Genomic DNA, 16,706 nt, shown 5'->3' on the forward strand with positions numbered 1-16,706 from the left:
AAAACAGAGTTCCTCATCTCTGATTTTGCTTCAGCCTTCTCTCTATGTGCTCTAATGGACGCAGTGGGAGAAATGATGACAGGAGGGAATGGCCTCCTAAGGCATGTAGAAATACAGTTAGGGAGCACCTAGCTCAGGGGTCAGCAACCTGAAACAGTGAAAGAGCCACTCGGAACCGGTTCCCTCACAAAAGGAAAAACTGGGAGCCGCAAAAAATGTGTGCACATGCGCATACATGCGCGCATGCGCAGAACAGGGTTTGACTGAAGAGTGGAGCCATGGCAAGATATGCACTTACCCTGCATATTTGAATTGATTGGTTGAACTTTTTTAGTCCCACTTTTTTTTTTGAACTGCACATGGCAGAGGACTGGGAGCCGCAAGAGACGGCTGAAAGAGCCGCATGCGGCTTCGGAGCCGCGGGTTGCAGACCTGTGACCTAGCTAAACAAATTGTGGATATCAATTTTGAGCCTTGTTTTAATTTTTGGGAAATCCTGGAGTACAGGATTTGTCATATCAGAGGACTGGAGAAGTGCAAACATTATTCATGATTACAAATAAACCTTCCTAGAAAAAATAATAATCGCTCCTTCACCCAACAGATAGTCTCATCTGTCTTTCACATATTATTTTCCCACTCCTTTTAAAATCTACGTTTCTATTATAGGCTGACAAAATGTGAGAAGAAAATGGAAATTCAAAAAAAAATCAAAGAAAAGAAAGCAGACAACTATATATTCATCAGTGTGAAATTTTACCAAAATCATTCACTTTTCAGATATTCTAATGTAAAATTCCAATTCTTTTTTAAGAAATGCAATAGTGAACCACTGTTTACCAGTAACAACTGAAACTATTGGCTCTATTATATTAGTTTTCAACTTGAGAGTTCTTAAGCAACTATCATTTCAAAGGTAGCTTATGGCCATAAACAATCATAAATTTCTTGCAGGTGTCTATTAGCTGGACCATCTCCAGCTTTCTAGCTGTATATTAGCTTTATTTAATAACTTAATGTATATTAGAATAAGAAGGTGTAAGTAAACAAAAGGGAGAAAAGAAAATAGACTTTTTCAGTAAACATAAATGGACTGAATTCTCCATCAAAAAGAAATAAAATCTTCAAAAAATTACAGAAATTAAATATTGATATAATTTGTTTGCAAGAGAAACATATAAAAAACATTATAAACTCTTGGAATACCCCAAAATTGGGAAACTCTATTATGCATTAGCACAACAGAAAAAAGAGGAGTAGCTGTTTATGTTAAAGAGACAACAGATACTAAAATGATTTATTCAGATGAAGAAGGAAGAATTGTGATGGTAGAAATATTTCTATATCAGAAACAAAGCAATGTATGCACCAAATAATAAACAAGAAGAAATCTATCAAAATCTCCATAGAAAAATAACAGAAATGGAACACCAAAATATTTGTTTAATAGGAGACTTTAACGCAATAGTAGATGGGACATTGGATTATAAAATCAGTAGAATAGGAAAAAGTGGAAGAAAAAGACTAAGACTTTTTTAATATGATAGAGGAAATTGGGGTACAAGATATTTGGAAGGAAACTAATCTGAAAAAAATACAATATACATTATATTCAAATAGTCACAAATCTTGGTCCAGAAGTGACTTGATTTAGATGACATCTGAATTAATGACCAATATGCAGGAGATTGAGATAGAATTAGATACATGGGCAGATCATAATCCTTTAAAAATGACATGGAAAGGAATACAAAAAATAAAATAAAATGGACATTGGATCAATCCATTTTTAAATAAAAAGAATTCATAGACTTAGCAACAAGAGAAATGGAGTTCTTTTTAAAGAAAACAAAAAAAGAAGATACAAAACTACAAAATGTGTGGGATACAGCCAAAGCATACTTTAGAGGTGTAGCTATAACATACATGGCAAAAAAAAACCAAAGAAAAAAGACAACAATATATACTATTAAGGGAGAAATTTCAAAAACTAGAATTAGAACTACAAATAAATCCACAAAAGAAAATACTGAAAAAAACAAATGCAAATAATAAAACATAAATTAAATTTAATGGATCAGAAAAATTGGCACAGCAACTTAAAAGAGCAAAACAATTTTTTTTTGAAAATGCGAACAAACCTGGAAGATGGTTAGCCTATAAACTTAGAAAACAGAAGGATAAAAAACAGATAAATAATTTAGTAGATGAACAAGGCTCTTTCAAATTAAAAATGAAGAAATAAAAAAGATAATTAAAGAATACTATGAAAAACTGTATGATATAGAAGAAATTTCATGGGGAAAAACGATTCAATATCTGGAAAAGAATAATTTACCAAAAATTTCAGAAAACTTTAAAATCATATTAAATGAAAAAATAACAATGATGGAATTAACAGAGGTTATAAGAAGACAAAAAACAAAAAAACACCGGGACCAGATGGGCTACCAGCAGAGTTATATAAATGCCTACAAGATATATTAAGTGGACCGTTGAAAGATGTGTGTAATGAACTTTTGTTGGACGCTAAACTTCCAAGTACATGGACAGAATCAAATATTACTTTAATACCAAAAGAAGGTTGTGATTTGACTCAGATAAAAATTATAGATCAATATCATTACTAAATGTGGATTATAAATTTTTACTTCAATAATAGCAGAAACTGAAAAGATTTTTAAATGAATTTATACATTCAGTTCAAAATGGATTTTTACCAAAGAGACAAATTAAAAAATAATGGACATATTGGAATACTATGAACTGCATCCAGGGAAACAATTGACACTAATATTTTTAAATGCCCATTTGATAATGTTTCCTGGAAAACAACTAAAAATAATGGACTTTGGTCAAAACTTTATAAATATGATTGAAACAATATACCATAACCAGCAAAAGTGATTGTGAACAGAGATTACACAGAGAATTTTGAGAGAAGAAAAGGTACAAGACAAGGATGTCCACTATCTCCATTGTTATTCATCTTAAATTTGGAAGTTTTAACAGAAATATTCGACAAGATACAGAAATTAAAGGACTAGAAATAAAAGGTGAAACTTATAAATTGCAAGCATTTGCAGATGACTTGGTATCTATTTTAGAAGAACCTTTACAGATGATTCCTAAATTATTGGAAAAGATAGAACAGTATGGAGAGATAGCAGGTCTGAAAATGAGAAAAAACTAAAGTGATAGTTAAAAATCTCACAAATAAGCAAAACAAATGTCAAAAAAATATAACTACAAATAGTTTAAAAGGTTGTATATATTAGAATATATTTAACAGCAAGATGTTCACCGATAAAAGAAGATAACTATATAAAATTATTGAACCAAATAAGATTGGATCTGGAAAAATGGAAAAACTTGCAATTGCCGATGTTAAGAAGAACTGCTACAGTGAAAATGAATATATTACCAAAAATACTGTTTCTATTTCAAACGATACCTATAAAACAAGAGAATTTTTTTGGGAAGATTTAAATTCATTAATTTTGAAATTTATTTGGCAAGGAAAGAAAGCTAAAATTAAATTGAAAATGCTACAAGAAGCTAAGGAAAATGGAGGTTTTGGCTTCCCAGAGTGGGTTTTATATTATCAAGCATCTGTATTAACATGGGTAAAAGACTGGATAACTCTCAGAAACAAAAGATTGTTATATTTGGAGGGACATGACTTACAACTTGGCTGTCATGCCTTTTTATGCTATGGGAAAAATAAAATGCATAAGTACTTTCAGAACCACTATATAGGAAATGCATTACTATTAACATGGGAAAAAATAAAATATAAAATATATTTGAAAATACCAGGATGGCTGTCAACAATGGAAGCATTTATACATCCAAATTTAGTTAACTTTGAGAAAATATGGGCATATAGATATATTCTAAATTCTGAAGGGAATTTAAAATCTAAGCAAGGGATGGAAAATCAGGGTGTAGATCTATCATGGTGGAGATAGATATGATGCAAGTTAGATATGATAAAGATGTCAAACTGTATGGATTTTATAAAGAGCAGACCTTGTTTGATCAGACATTATTAACCTCTGATGAGAAACTAAGAAAATCTATAAATTTTTATTGAATCTGAAAATGGAAAATGAACAAGTTAAAGAAACAATGATAACATGGGCAAAGAACTTTGGATATAACATAGAATTAGAAAAATGGCAAAACCTGTGGGAAAGAAATTATAAACTGACAATGGCAGCTTTTTATAAAGAAAATTTATACAAAATATTTTATAGATGGCACTTGCCACCAGCAAGATTGGCAAAAATGTTTTAAAATATGTCAGATAGATGTTGGAAATATAAACATAAGTCAGGTACTTATTTATCATGTATGATGGACATGTGTTGAAGCAAAGAGGTATTGGAAAAAACGCGTACTTGGCTAGAAAAGATTTGGGAAAACATGTAGATTTTAAACCTGAACTTTTTTTATTAGGTATTATGCCAGAAAAGATTGATAAACATAGTATATATTTGATTTTACATGTGATAACAGTGGCAAGAATCATATTTGCACAATATTGGAAAAAGGAAGAATTACCATCAGAAGAAGAAATAATTAAAAAAATATTAGCTTGTGTAGAAATGGACAGACTTACTACGAGGTTGAAAGAAAAGAAGAAAGAATGCTATCAGACTTGGGACTTATTTTATCAATGGCTGGAGAAAAGAATAAAGATTAGGAATTAAATTTGTATTAGTGAACAATAAACTCAGACAACACATTTTTGAATAAGTACTATTGAATTGTATGAAAAAAATTAATAAAATTAATTTACCAAAAAGAGGGGGGGGAATGCTCACATAGTTAGGATGCTGGGTTGACAATTTGGAAGCCTGTGTTGATAGCCCGAGTACTGCTGTGCGGTGAGGTGTATTTGTCCACAATTTGGGACAAAACAGAGAATGACTTATTTAGAAGGGCTATGGGATATCAGGATATAGAATTTGCAGATGAGCATTAGGAATCCAGTTAAGAGAAAGGCAAGGAAAGCATGTGATGCCTACATTAATTACTCCTAATCTATTCTCTATAGATTAGACTTCACCCAAGTTATTTCTCATGAGTTTGAGTTAAAGGGATTTATTATAGTTTTCAACAGTACTAAAAAGGAATAATAAAGGGGCTTAGAATTAAAATAGTTGGACAGGAAGTCAGATTAGGAATAGAACACAAATTAAAGCACTCTTATCTACATTAAAAGCCACATATATTGCATGGCTGAATAATGTGAATAATGAAAACGTTCTGCTTCTTAAAGGAATTTAACATTCTCAAGTTTGTTAGAAACTACAGCAGATACTGTATTTCATCCCACATCCAAAGATTCGGATTGGGCTACTTTAACTCATTTTTCTGACTCAATGATGATTCAGCAATTAGATCACCTCTTCTCCCTTAATGGGTTCATAATGAACTTTTAAAATAAGAAATAGCAAATGTAATCATAGAGAAATGTTTCTATACCTAGTGCATCTTGCAGGTACGTCTGTCCCACCAACTTGAGATATTCCTCAATAGATTTGGTGGCAAGTGTATTTTCTCTGAAGATCAACTCATCATGGTCCCCACAGCGATCCACTTCAGACATCACCAGATCAGTCAAGAAGTCCTGAAAGGAAAAAAGGTGAGGAAAAAAGATGATGTATATAATGATAGGTGTACTCTATGGACAGAGGTTGGGTAGAATATGCTGGATGGCTAAAACGACTGACTCAGCAAAAAAGTGAAAATGCTGAAAGAGTGACAGTACCTCCTATTAGGAATCTAAGGTATTTAGAGACTGTTAGATGTATTCAATTGAACAATTTGCTCAATTTTTTTTATAAGCAAGATGCAGATATACTTCACTTAGGCCTCATATATAAAGTCCACTCACTCCAGCTGAGCTGTTTTCTATTTGTGAAGAAGAACATATCCTTCAATAAAGCCTCCATCTTGGGGCCAGCCTACTGCTGAGACAGGCGAAAAAATTCTAATAGAAAAATAGTGCTTTCTGGCGGAAAAACAGAATGAGCCTAGCAAATATTCTATCTTACATGGGAGGAAGAACCTGAAGGATGTTGGTGGCCTGCAGGGCTCCAACTAGCCTGCTGTAGGATTGCCCCCTCCCATCCAGCCACAAGGCTCTGTGCCTTTGCAGGCATCTCTGTTTTGATTGCCAGAGGGGATACAGCCTTGGCCAATAGCCATGAGAGATTACTGACTAAACAGTTAGTCCTACTTTGGAATGTCTCCTGAGAAGAAGGGTGTTCCATAGATAAGTCTCATAGCAGACAATATGCGACAGGGCAGGATCTGATTGTGGAACCCGATGGGCTTTGGTTGCTATTGGCTGCAATGTATGGAATAATTAAGACCATGCAGAGGAAAGGTCATGAGATAGAACAGAAAAAAACTTACTTTTCATTAGTGAGAACTTAACAACAAACTTAATAAAAAGAATTTAAAATGAGGAGATAATGTGCAACATAGTAGTTAGCAAGCTACGTGATCCCATGTACCAATTTACACATTCTAAAGTTTAATCTAATCCCACGCCAATACAAGCACAGTTTACCCACTTGAGAACACAGTGGGGTACAGGGGTGGGAGTGGTTGAAGAAGATGTTACATTCTCTCTGTTATATCTGCATGGAGAAACAACTTTAAAAAACATCATTGGTGCGTTTTTTATCTGCCCATACTTTTTTTCATCTTTGTAAACTCAAGAGTGACTCAGACTGGTACCTCCTGTCTGAGTTTGCTATCTGTGTTTTGTGCCTACTTTGCTCTTTAATAGTTTATTGACAGCAACCTCCATAGGAATTGTGAGTAATTAGCAAAGACAGCCTGCATCCAGTCTTTCCTATTCTGGAAAAGTAGCCTCCAGTACTGGTTGGATGTTGAATAATAAAATAATTGCTAAATTGAATACTTGAACCTGATCTACTGACACCCAGTTTTCTCTGTTTGGCCCTGGAAGAAACAACAACCTTGTATCCCAAGAGGTTACTATTCCTATTTACAGTTAGGAATCAGCCTTGGGAAGCTGAGGTCCGCTCTCCCTCGCCATGAGGCCAACGAGATCTTAAGAAATTGGAGTTAGAATTACAGATATATCCACAAAAGAAAGCTGTGAAAAGACAAATGGAGAGAATAAAACATAAACTAAACTTAAGAGAGTCAGAGGAATTGGCTCAACAAATTAAAAAGGCAAAACAAAACTTTTTTGAAAATGCAAATAAGCCAGGAAGATGGCTGGCTTATAAATTGAAAAAAGAAAGGGAGAAGAAACTGATAAATAAATTGCAGGATGAGAAGAGTGGTTTACAATTTTAAAATTATGCAATAAAAAATAGTTAAAGAATTTTATGAAAAATTATATGATACCAAAAAAATCTCTCGGGAAAAAATAGTACAATATCTGGAAAAAAGCTAATCTACCAAAAAATCCAAAGAACTTTAAAAATATGCTAAATGAAAAAATTACAATGATGGAATTGATGGAAGTTATAAAAAACAACAACAAAATGATAAAACCCCAGGACTGGATTGGCTACCTGCAGAGTTCTATAAATGCTTACAAGATACATTAAGCTCACCAGTGAAAGAAGTTTGCAATGAGAGGCTAAATTACCAAACACATGGGCAGAAGCAAATATTACTTTAATACAAAAAAAGACTCAAGAGTTGACACAGATAAAAAATTATAGATCAACATCAGTACTAAACATGGATTACAAAATCTTTGCTTCAATAATAGCAGAGAGAGTGAAAAGATTTTGGATTGAATTTATTCATCCAGACCAAAATGGATTTTTACCAAAAAGACAAAATAAAAAATAACTTAAGGATCATTTTAGCTACATTGGAATACTATGAAATGCACCCAAGAAAACAAATGGCACTAATTTTCTTAGATGCCCCCAAAGCTTTTGACAACGTAAGTTGGCAATTTATGATACAACAACTAAACTGGACGAACTTTGGAGAAAACTTTATAAAGATTATTAATATATGATAAACAGCAAAAGTAATTGTTAATGGGGACTCTACAGAGACTTTAATATAAAGAAAGGCACAAGACAAGGATGTCCACTATCCCCACTGCTATTTATAGTAACTTTGGAAGTTCTCAACAGAAATATCAGGCAAGATCTGAAAATCAAAGGAATGGAGATAAAAGATAAAAGGTATAACTACAAGCATTTGCGGATGACCTGGTATTCATTTTAAAAGAACCGTTGGAGACAACTCTTAAATTATTGAAAAGGATAGAAGAATTTGGAGAAATAGCAGGATTGAAAATAAACAGATAAAAAACCAAAGTTATAGTTATTAGCCTTACAGCTAAGCAAAAACAACAGCAACTGTCAGAAAAAATACTTACAAATAGTTAAGAAAGTTAAATATTTCGGAATATACTTAACAGCAAAATGTGCAATGATAAAAGAGATAATTATATAAAATTACTAAATCAAATAAAATTAGATTTGGAAAAATGGAAAAACTTATAACTATTATGTTAGGAATAATAGCTGCTGTGAAAATGAATATTTTACCAAATTACTATTTTTTATTTTAAATAGCACCTATAAAAATAGAGAAAAGGTTTTTGATGATTTGAATACCCTTATGTTGAAATTTATTTGGCAAGGAAAGAAAGCCAGAATCAAACTGAAAATGCTACAAGAAGCTAAAGAAAATGGAGGATTAGGACTACCAGATTGGGTCTTATACTACCAAGCATGTGTCTCTAACATGGTTAAAAGAATGGATAACCCTTAGAAACAAAAGCTTGTTATATTTAGAAAGACATGACTTGCAACTTGGATGGCACACATTTTTATGGTATGAAAAGAATATTTCCAAAACCACTACATAAGAAACGCATTATTATTTGTCGGGGAAAAGATAAAACCAAAAATCTATACAAAAATCCCAAGATGGCTCTATCAACGATGGAAGCATCCGTTCACCCAAATTTAGTTAAATTTGAGAAAATTCTAACATATAAGGATATTCTGAATACAGATGGGAAATTAAAATCTAAACGAGAGTTAGAAGATCAGGGTATTGACTGATGGTGGCCTTGACTGCCAATGCAATTGAGGTATGATAAAGATGTTAAAATATATGGTTTTTACAAAAACCAGATAATGTTTGATCAGGTGTTGTTGACTTCTGATGAAAAACTGATTAAAAAATTGTATAACTTTTTATTAAATTTGAAAATGGAAGATGAACAAGTGAAAGAAACAATGATAATATGGACAAATTTTTTGGGGTACAATATAGAATAAGAGAATGGCAAAATCTTTGGGAAAGAAGCTATAAATTGACAATGGCAACTTCGTATAAAGAAAACGTACATAAAATGTTTTATAGATGGCATCTTCCATCTGTCAGATTAGCAAAAATGTTTTAAAATATGTCTAGTAAATGCTGGAAATGTAATCAAAATCCTGGTACATATTATCACCTCTGGTGGACATGTATTAAAACAAAAACGTTTTTGACAAAAATACATACTTGGTTAGAAAAGATGTTAAGGAAACACGTAGATTTGAAACCTGAACTTTTTTTATTAGGTATAATTCCAGAAAAATTTGATAAACAAAGTATATATTTAACATTACATGTATTAACAGCAGGGCTTTTTTTGTCATAGAACGCTCAGAACGGAGTTCCGGCACCTTTTTTGGATGGAACCTTGTAGGGGTAGGCAAGGCAGGTTGTATGATATGTGTGAGTTCCAGCACCTTTTTCTTTTACAAAAAAAGCACTGATTAACAGCAGTGAGGATTGTATTTGCACAGCATTGGAAAAATGAAAAAACACAACTGGATGAAGAGATAATCAAGTAAATATTGGACTGTGCTGAAATGGGAAGATTTACATTGAGAATCAAAGAAAAAGAAGACACAGAATGTTCTCAAACATGAAACTTATTTTAACAATGACTGGAAAATCGAGATAGAGAGTAAGAACTTAACTTTTATTATTAAGCAAAAAATTAACCCAGACAACACGTTATTCATTAACCATTGATGAATTGTAATAATAGAAAATTTAGAAAATACTTTTAAAAAAAGAATATAATTTTCTGGAAACTGTAGACACAGAGAAAACTTGTTGTGTATGTAAATAGTTAGCAATAAGCCATAGAAGATATTGCAAACACTGTGCAGCTTTGCAAGGTTTAAAGCGGGAAAATAAGGTGCAATCATTGGACGCCACAACCAAGGAGCGGGAAAACAGACAGTTTGTATTGGTTACAGTTCAAACGCTTTCTCTATAAAAGGGTTGCAACATTTGACATTTGACAGTTGACTTTGTGTATTCAATAAACTCGTTCAGTGTTAACCACTCTGAGTCCTCGTCAATTCGAACCAAACAACTGGCGACGAAGGTGGGATCGACAGAAGACCAGAGATTAGGAAGAATTGTCGTGAAGGCGGCAAAGTCTGAGCGAGTCACAGTCAACCGAGCGGCCGCGGCAGAATAGGAAAAAAAAATTCTCCGAATGGCGCAAATCGGGTCATTGAAGGAATTTGACCCTAACTTCCCCGAAGATTGGGAAGAATATATTGGTCAGGTCGAAGGATTCCTGTTAGTGAACGGAATCACCGACGACCGAAAAAAAGCGGCGGCACTTTTGACAATTTGCGGCACACCGGTCTACAGAGTCGCTGTCGGGCTGTGCCAGCCACAACCAGTCTCCAGCGTGCCCTATGCCGACCTCCTTGCAAAACTAAAGGTGCACTTTACTCCCCGAAGGTCCGAACTTTTTTGGCGGCGCATCTTCGAGAAGAGAAATCAGAGACCGGGGGAATCCATACAGAAATTCGTCGCTGCCGTTAGGGAAGCCGCAGTTCGTTGCAAATACGATAATTTAGAAATTAGGATTCGGGACAGAGTTGTGCTAGGCTTACGCGATGAACAATTACAAAACAGAATAATCGCCAAACCTACTGGCGATTTACAGGAAGTGCTCGACGAACTCCTAACGTATGAGTCTACCGGGTATCGCGACCCCCCCCGCAGTAGTATGGCGACAGCACCTGAAATTAACCAAGAGGGCTATGTGGACTGCGGGGAGGTGGATCAGCAGTGGGAGGAAGAGATCGCCGAAGTCTCCAGGCGATTTGGGAAGATGGCACCCAGACAACTTAGAAGCGAAGGGCCCGAACCCGGCCGCCGGCAACAACCCGCAACACCGCAGAGACCACCGACCGGGGCACAACGACCGTGGCGGGACACCGCAACCAGACCGCGCGACAACGACACCCAGAACCGATGCGGCAGCTGTGGCGGCAACCATCCCCGCGCTTCCTGCCGATTCCGCACCGCCAAGTGCAGGGCTTGTGGCAAGACCGGCCACATCCAGGCCATCTGCAGAAACCGCGTCCGGGACTCCCGTCTGAATGAAGTCGATGTGTGGCCAGAGGGTAAGGTAACCCCCAATGCTAGTGGCAAGGAGACCCCTAGATCCCGGGCGAAATTTTCAAACCCAGGGGAGGTGGCCCGAGTCAATCGGAAAAGGCAGGGAAGGGGGCACAATTTTCCGGACGGAAAATTAAAAATCACAGTCCTTCTGCAAGGGGTTCCTTGCAGAATGGAAATCGACTCTGGGGCTTCAGTGTCGATAATTTCCACTGAAACCCTGAAAAAAATTGAACAACTAAGTGGAAAAAGAATTCCACTTAGCCCAACAAATATTCAATTAATGGACTTCCAAAAAAGTCCAATAATCGTAAAGGGAAAGACCAGCCTTAGAGTTAATTTTAAGGGATTTAAGGGGGTCTTAGATGTGGTAGTTACGGAGGGGAATAGGACTAGCTTAATAGGGCTTAATTGGTTTCCTGCCCTGGGAATTTGGATAGGGGGAATAAATTCTGTGATTAAAAATAAGACCCTCGAATCCGTCTGCAAAGAATTTGCAGACGTATTCGATGGATCTCTAGGCAAGTACAAAGGGCCCCCCATTAATTTTAACCTAGACCCCTCAGTAAATCCAATCAGGCTAAAGGCCCGGAGGGTACCTTTTGCCTTAAAAGAAAAAATCGAGGCCGAGCTCGACCGGCTTGTAGGCCTCGGAGTTTTAGAACCCGTTGAGGGCGGTTTATGGGAGACGCCGATCGTCACACCCCTCAAACCCAATGGGGATGTGAGGATCTGCGCCGACTATAAAGCGACCCTCAACATTGGAATGAAAAAGCATGCTTACCCGGTCCCGACGGTGAAGCAGGTCCTCGCCACGATCCAGGACGCCGCCATCTTCGCCAAGCTCGACTTGGCGCATGCGTACTTACAGTTGACTGTTTCCAAAGAGGCTGCAGAGGCGCAAACAATTGTTACCCACAAGGGGGCGTTCCGAGTCCACAGACTGCAATTTGGGATTGCAGCTGCTCCAGGCATCTTCCAAGAAGTGATGGAGAGGACCTTAAAGGGCATACCTGGAGTATGCCCTTACTTTGATGATGTCCTAATAGCTGGTAAAGATGAAGGAATGTTAGTAGAGCGGCTGGAACAGGTACTGGGTAGATTTAGAAAGGCTGGATTAAAATTAAAAAAGGAAAAATGTAGCATAGGGGTTAAATCCACTGATTTTTTGGGGTTCAGGATTGACAAAAGCGGGGTCCACCCTACCCCTGAAAAAATTAAAGCAATAAAAGGGGCTCCTGAACCAAGGAACAAGGCTGAGCTACAGGCCTTCCTAGGCTTGGTAAATTTTTATCACACTTTTGTGCCACATAAGGCTGCCATTGCAGAACCACTGCACAGGCTTTTAGATAAGAAGACCCCTTGGCATTGGCAAGACAAGCACAAAGTGAGTTTCCAGACCTTAAAAGATATCCTTTCCAGTAGCTCAACTGTAACCCACTTTATAGAAAATAGACCAATCTACCTGGCGTGCGATGCTTCGCCTTATGGCGTCGGGGCAGTAATCAGCCATTTAGACACCCAGGGAATGCAAAGACCCATTGCTTACTACTCCCGCACACTAACCAAGGCAGAGCGGAACTATGCTCAAATTGACCGGGAAGCTTTAGCCATAGTGGCAGGAGTTAAAAAGTTCCACGACTACCTGTATGGCAGGAACTTTACAATCCTGACAGACCACAAACCCCTGCTGGGACTGTTTACCACAGATAAACAGACTCCCCAAATTATGTCTCCCAGGATGCTGAGATGGTCCATTTTCCTCTCAGCATATTCATTTTCCCTCCAATACCGACCAGGTAAAGACATGGGTCATGCAGACGCTCTTAGCAGATTGCCCCTTAGCACAACAGAGGAGGACCCTGCCCCAGTGGGACAAGTAATGTCCCTACAAGATATTCCTGATCTGCCCCTAACTGCTAAAGACATAGCGGAGGCAACCAATAAGGACCCCATCTTAAGGAGAGTAATGGCCTGGGTCATGAGCGGTTGGCCCAACGCCAACCCAGACGTAAAATACAGTCCATTTTTCCGAAGGAAGGATGAACTATCAGTTCATATGGGTTGCTTACTTTGGGGAACTCGTGTAGTAATCCCAGGAATCCACAAATCAGCTATTCTATTTGAATTGCATGAAGGACACCCTGGAATAGTAAGGATGAAGGCCTTAGCTAGGAGTCACTTGTGGTGGCCAGGATTGGACCAAGACATTGAGGAATGCGTTGCCAATTGCCATCTGTGCCAACGTTCCAGGCCTGAACAACAACACATCCGCACACATAAATGGGAGTTAGCTAGGAATCCTTGGTCCAGGATTCATATTGACTTCGCTGGACCTTTCCAGGGGTTAACGTTCCTTGTAGTGGTCGACAGCTACTCTAGATGGCTAGAAGTAGTACCGGTCAGTTCAGTAACGGCAGGCAGAACAATACAGGCATTAAGGGGCCTCTTTGCCACTCATGGGTTGCCGGATTTAATAGTGTCTGATAACGGGCCACAATTCACATCTATTGAATTTCAGGATTTCCTCAAGGCCAACTCGATTAAGCATAAGACTTCTGCACCCTTCCACCCCTCCACCAACGGATTGGCTGAAAGGAACGTGAGGACCACGAAGGACGCGCTTAAAAGAATTATTCGAGGTGACTGGCATCAGAGACTAGCTGAGTTCTTGTTGGCCCAACACACAACCCCTTGTTCGGCTACAGGGAAAAGTCCAGCTGAAATGAGGTGGGGAAGAAAAATCTTGACCAAGTTGGACAGACTACACCCCGACCGACTCCAACCAAACATTGAATTTGACATTCCTAACAGAACATTTGAAGTGGGGGACTTGATTTGGGCCAGGAACTACGCCCAAGGGGATAAGTGGATTCCTGGGGTGGTAACTGAAATCTTAGGTCCCTTATCATACATCATTGAGGGGGAAGGGAATAGGGTCTGTAAAAGACACATAGACCAGCTGAGGAAAAGATCTAGTGGGTGTGTGCCAGCTGAGGGGGACCAAAGCTCAGTTAGGGCAAACAGTACAGATAACATTAGGCCTGAAAGTGGTGTAGTGGTGGGGCAAGATGACATATTTCCAGATGCCCATCAACAACAATTCAGTCCAATTGATTGGGAAATACCCCTGCGAAGTAGGCCAGTGACAACTGAATCCCAAACACAACCTAATACACAAGGCAGTACATCTGAAGCCAGTAACCCTGAGCCCAGGTCCAGTAGTAACCAGCATAGTAACCAGCAGCCAAGCAGTCAACCAGGAAAAGGGGCCCCTAGCAGCCAAAGTAACAGATACCCTTCTAGAATACATAGGCCACCAAAATACCTAAAGGACTTTGTAAAGAAATGACACCAACTGGGGGGTAAGGGGTGTTGTGTATGTAAATAGTTAGCAATAAGCCATAGAAGATATTGCAAACACTGTGCAGCTTTGCAAGGTTTAAAGCGGGAAAATAAGGTGCAATCATTGGACGCCACAACCAAGGAGCGGGAAAACAGACAGTTTGTATTGGTTACAGTTCAAACGCTTTCTCTATAAAAGGGTTGCAACATTTGACATTTGACAGTTGACTTTGTGTATTCAATAAACTCGTTCAGTGTTAACCACTCTGAGTCCTCGTCAATTCGAACCAAACAAAACTGGCAAAAAGGAGTGCCTTGGGAAGTGAAGGAGAGAAGAACACAGAATGTTAGAGGAAGTGGGGAGCCTAGAATACAGAACTTGTATATAAGCAGAGAATATTAAGCATTAATTCAAGAAACACACATTTCCCACTATCTTTTTTTCTCATTTATTTCTCTTTTGCTTCTTGGGCTAAACATGGCCATATCAATCTATCCTGAAAGCACGAATTGCAATCTAGAAGAAGTGTTTGAACAGGGTAAAGGTAAAGGTTCCCCCGGACATGCGTGCTAGTCATTTCCAACTCTAGGGGACAGTGCTCATCTCCGTTTCAAAGCGAAAGAGCCAGCGCTTGTCTGAGGACGTCTCCGTGGTCATGTGGCCGGCATGACTAGACGCCAAAGGTGCACGGAATGCTGTTACCTTCCCACTGTAGTGGTCCCTATTTTTCTACTTGCATTTTTTACGTGTTTTCGAACTGCTAGGTTGGCAGAAGCTGGGACGAGTAACAGGTGCTCACTCTGTTACGCGGCACTCGGGATTTGACCCGCCATACTGCCGACCTTCTGATCGACAAGCTCAGCGTCCTAACCCACTGAGCCACCGCGTCCCTCTTGAACACGGTACACTTGTGTTAATGTGGCATAATAGAAAATTGGTTTTACAGCAGGGAAGTTTAGACTAAAATCTCCCTTAGCTTCACTATAAACTTTGGGACATCTCTCTGTCAACCTATCCTTTCTCACAAAGCTTTTGGGAGAATAAACATTTTACCACAAGCTCTCTGGAAAAAGAAACAAATCTTCTTTTAGGAATCAAAGGCGAGTGCCATAAAAAGACAAACATGGTTTCACATTGTCTCTAGTAAAATGTTACTCTGTATATTTATTTATTTATTTATTTATTTATTTATTTATTTTATTACATTTATATACCGCCCTTTCCCGGAGGACTCAGGGCGGTTTACAGGGTATTCTGCTCTTTGAGGATTATTTTTAAGAACTATGCCCTGTTTAAGACTGTCCTTCAGAGGTTTGCCCATACAACTCAAACCTGAGAGGAAACTTGAAACGATGGGCTCTATTTTACCCTCCAGAAGAGGAATGTTCTCTCATTTCCAAATAAAGTGCAGCATATCTAAAGAAGTAAAAGACACATGCATAATCTAAGTTCATAACTGGCCCCAAAAGAGGTTGTGGCACCAGGAAAAAAAGGATGTTGAGGGGTGGAGGTGGAATCTGAAGAGCTCTGCATCTCACTACAAATGCTTAAAAATTATTTCTGCTGGACCCACAATTCAAAATAGGCACTGAATCAAAACAGATACTAATCTTTTGGTAGGGGTTTGTTTTCTGAGCTTGCTAATCTGAGGGCCATAAATTAATCTATAAGGTACTGAGCAGACAGTTAGAAAAAAGGATAGAAATACAGGTAGCCCTTGACTGATGACCATAATTGAGCCTGTTATTAGGGTCATTAGTTGCTGCAATCATAAATTGAGGCATCGTGTGACAAAACCAAGAAAAAAGTGGCAATTATTAAGTGAACACCATGGTAATTAAACAAAACATTTTTTTCCTATATATATATATATGTGTGTGTGTGTGTGTGTGTGTGTGTGTTTTCT

At 37.8% G+C, this 16,706-nt stretch overlaps 1 protein-coding gene across 1 annotated transcript in view; it reads right to left on the minus strand.

Moving 5' to 3' along the window:
* The window catches only part of RASAL2 (RAS protein activator like 2), a 236,233-nt gene that overhangs the window by 26,802 nt on the left and 192,725 nt on the right, over window positions 1-16,706 (minus strand). The window contains exon 9 of the mRNA XM_083358697.1: window positions 5,494-5,638. Coding sequence (XP_083214823.1) covers window positions 5,494-5,638 — 145 coding nt within the window. The remainder of the gene's footprint in view (window positions 1-5,493; window positions 5,639-16,706) is intronic.

Source organism: Vipera ursinii, assembly GCF_947247035.1.
Source record: "Vipera ursinii genome assembly, chromosome: 3".
Taxonomy (NCBI): Eukaryota; Metazoa; Chordata; class Lepidosauria; order Squamata; family Viperidae; genus Vipera; species Vipera ursinii.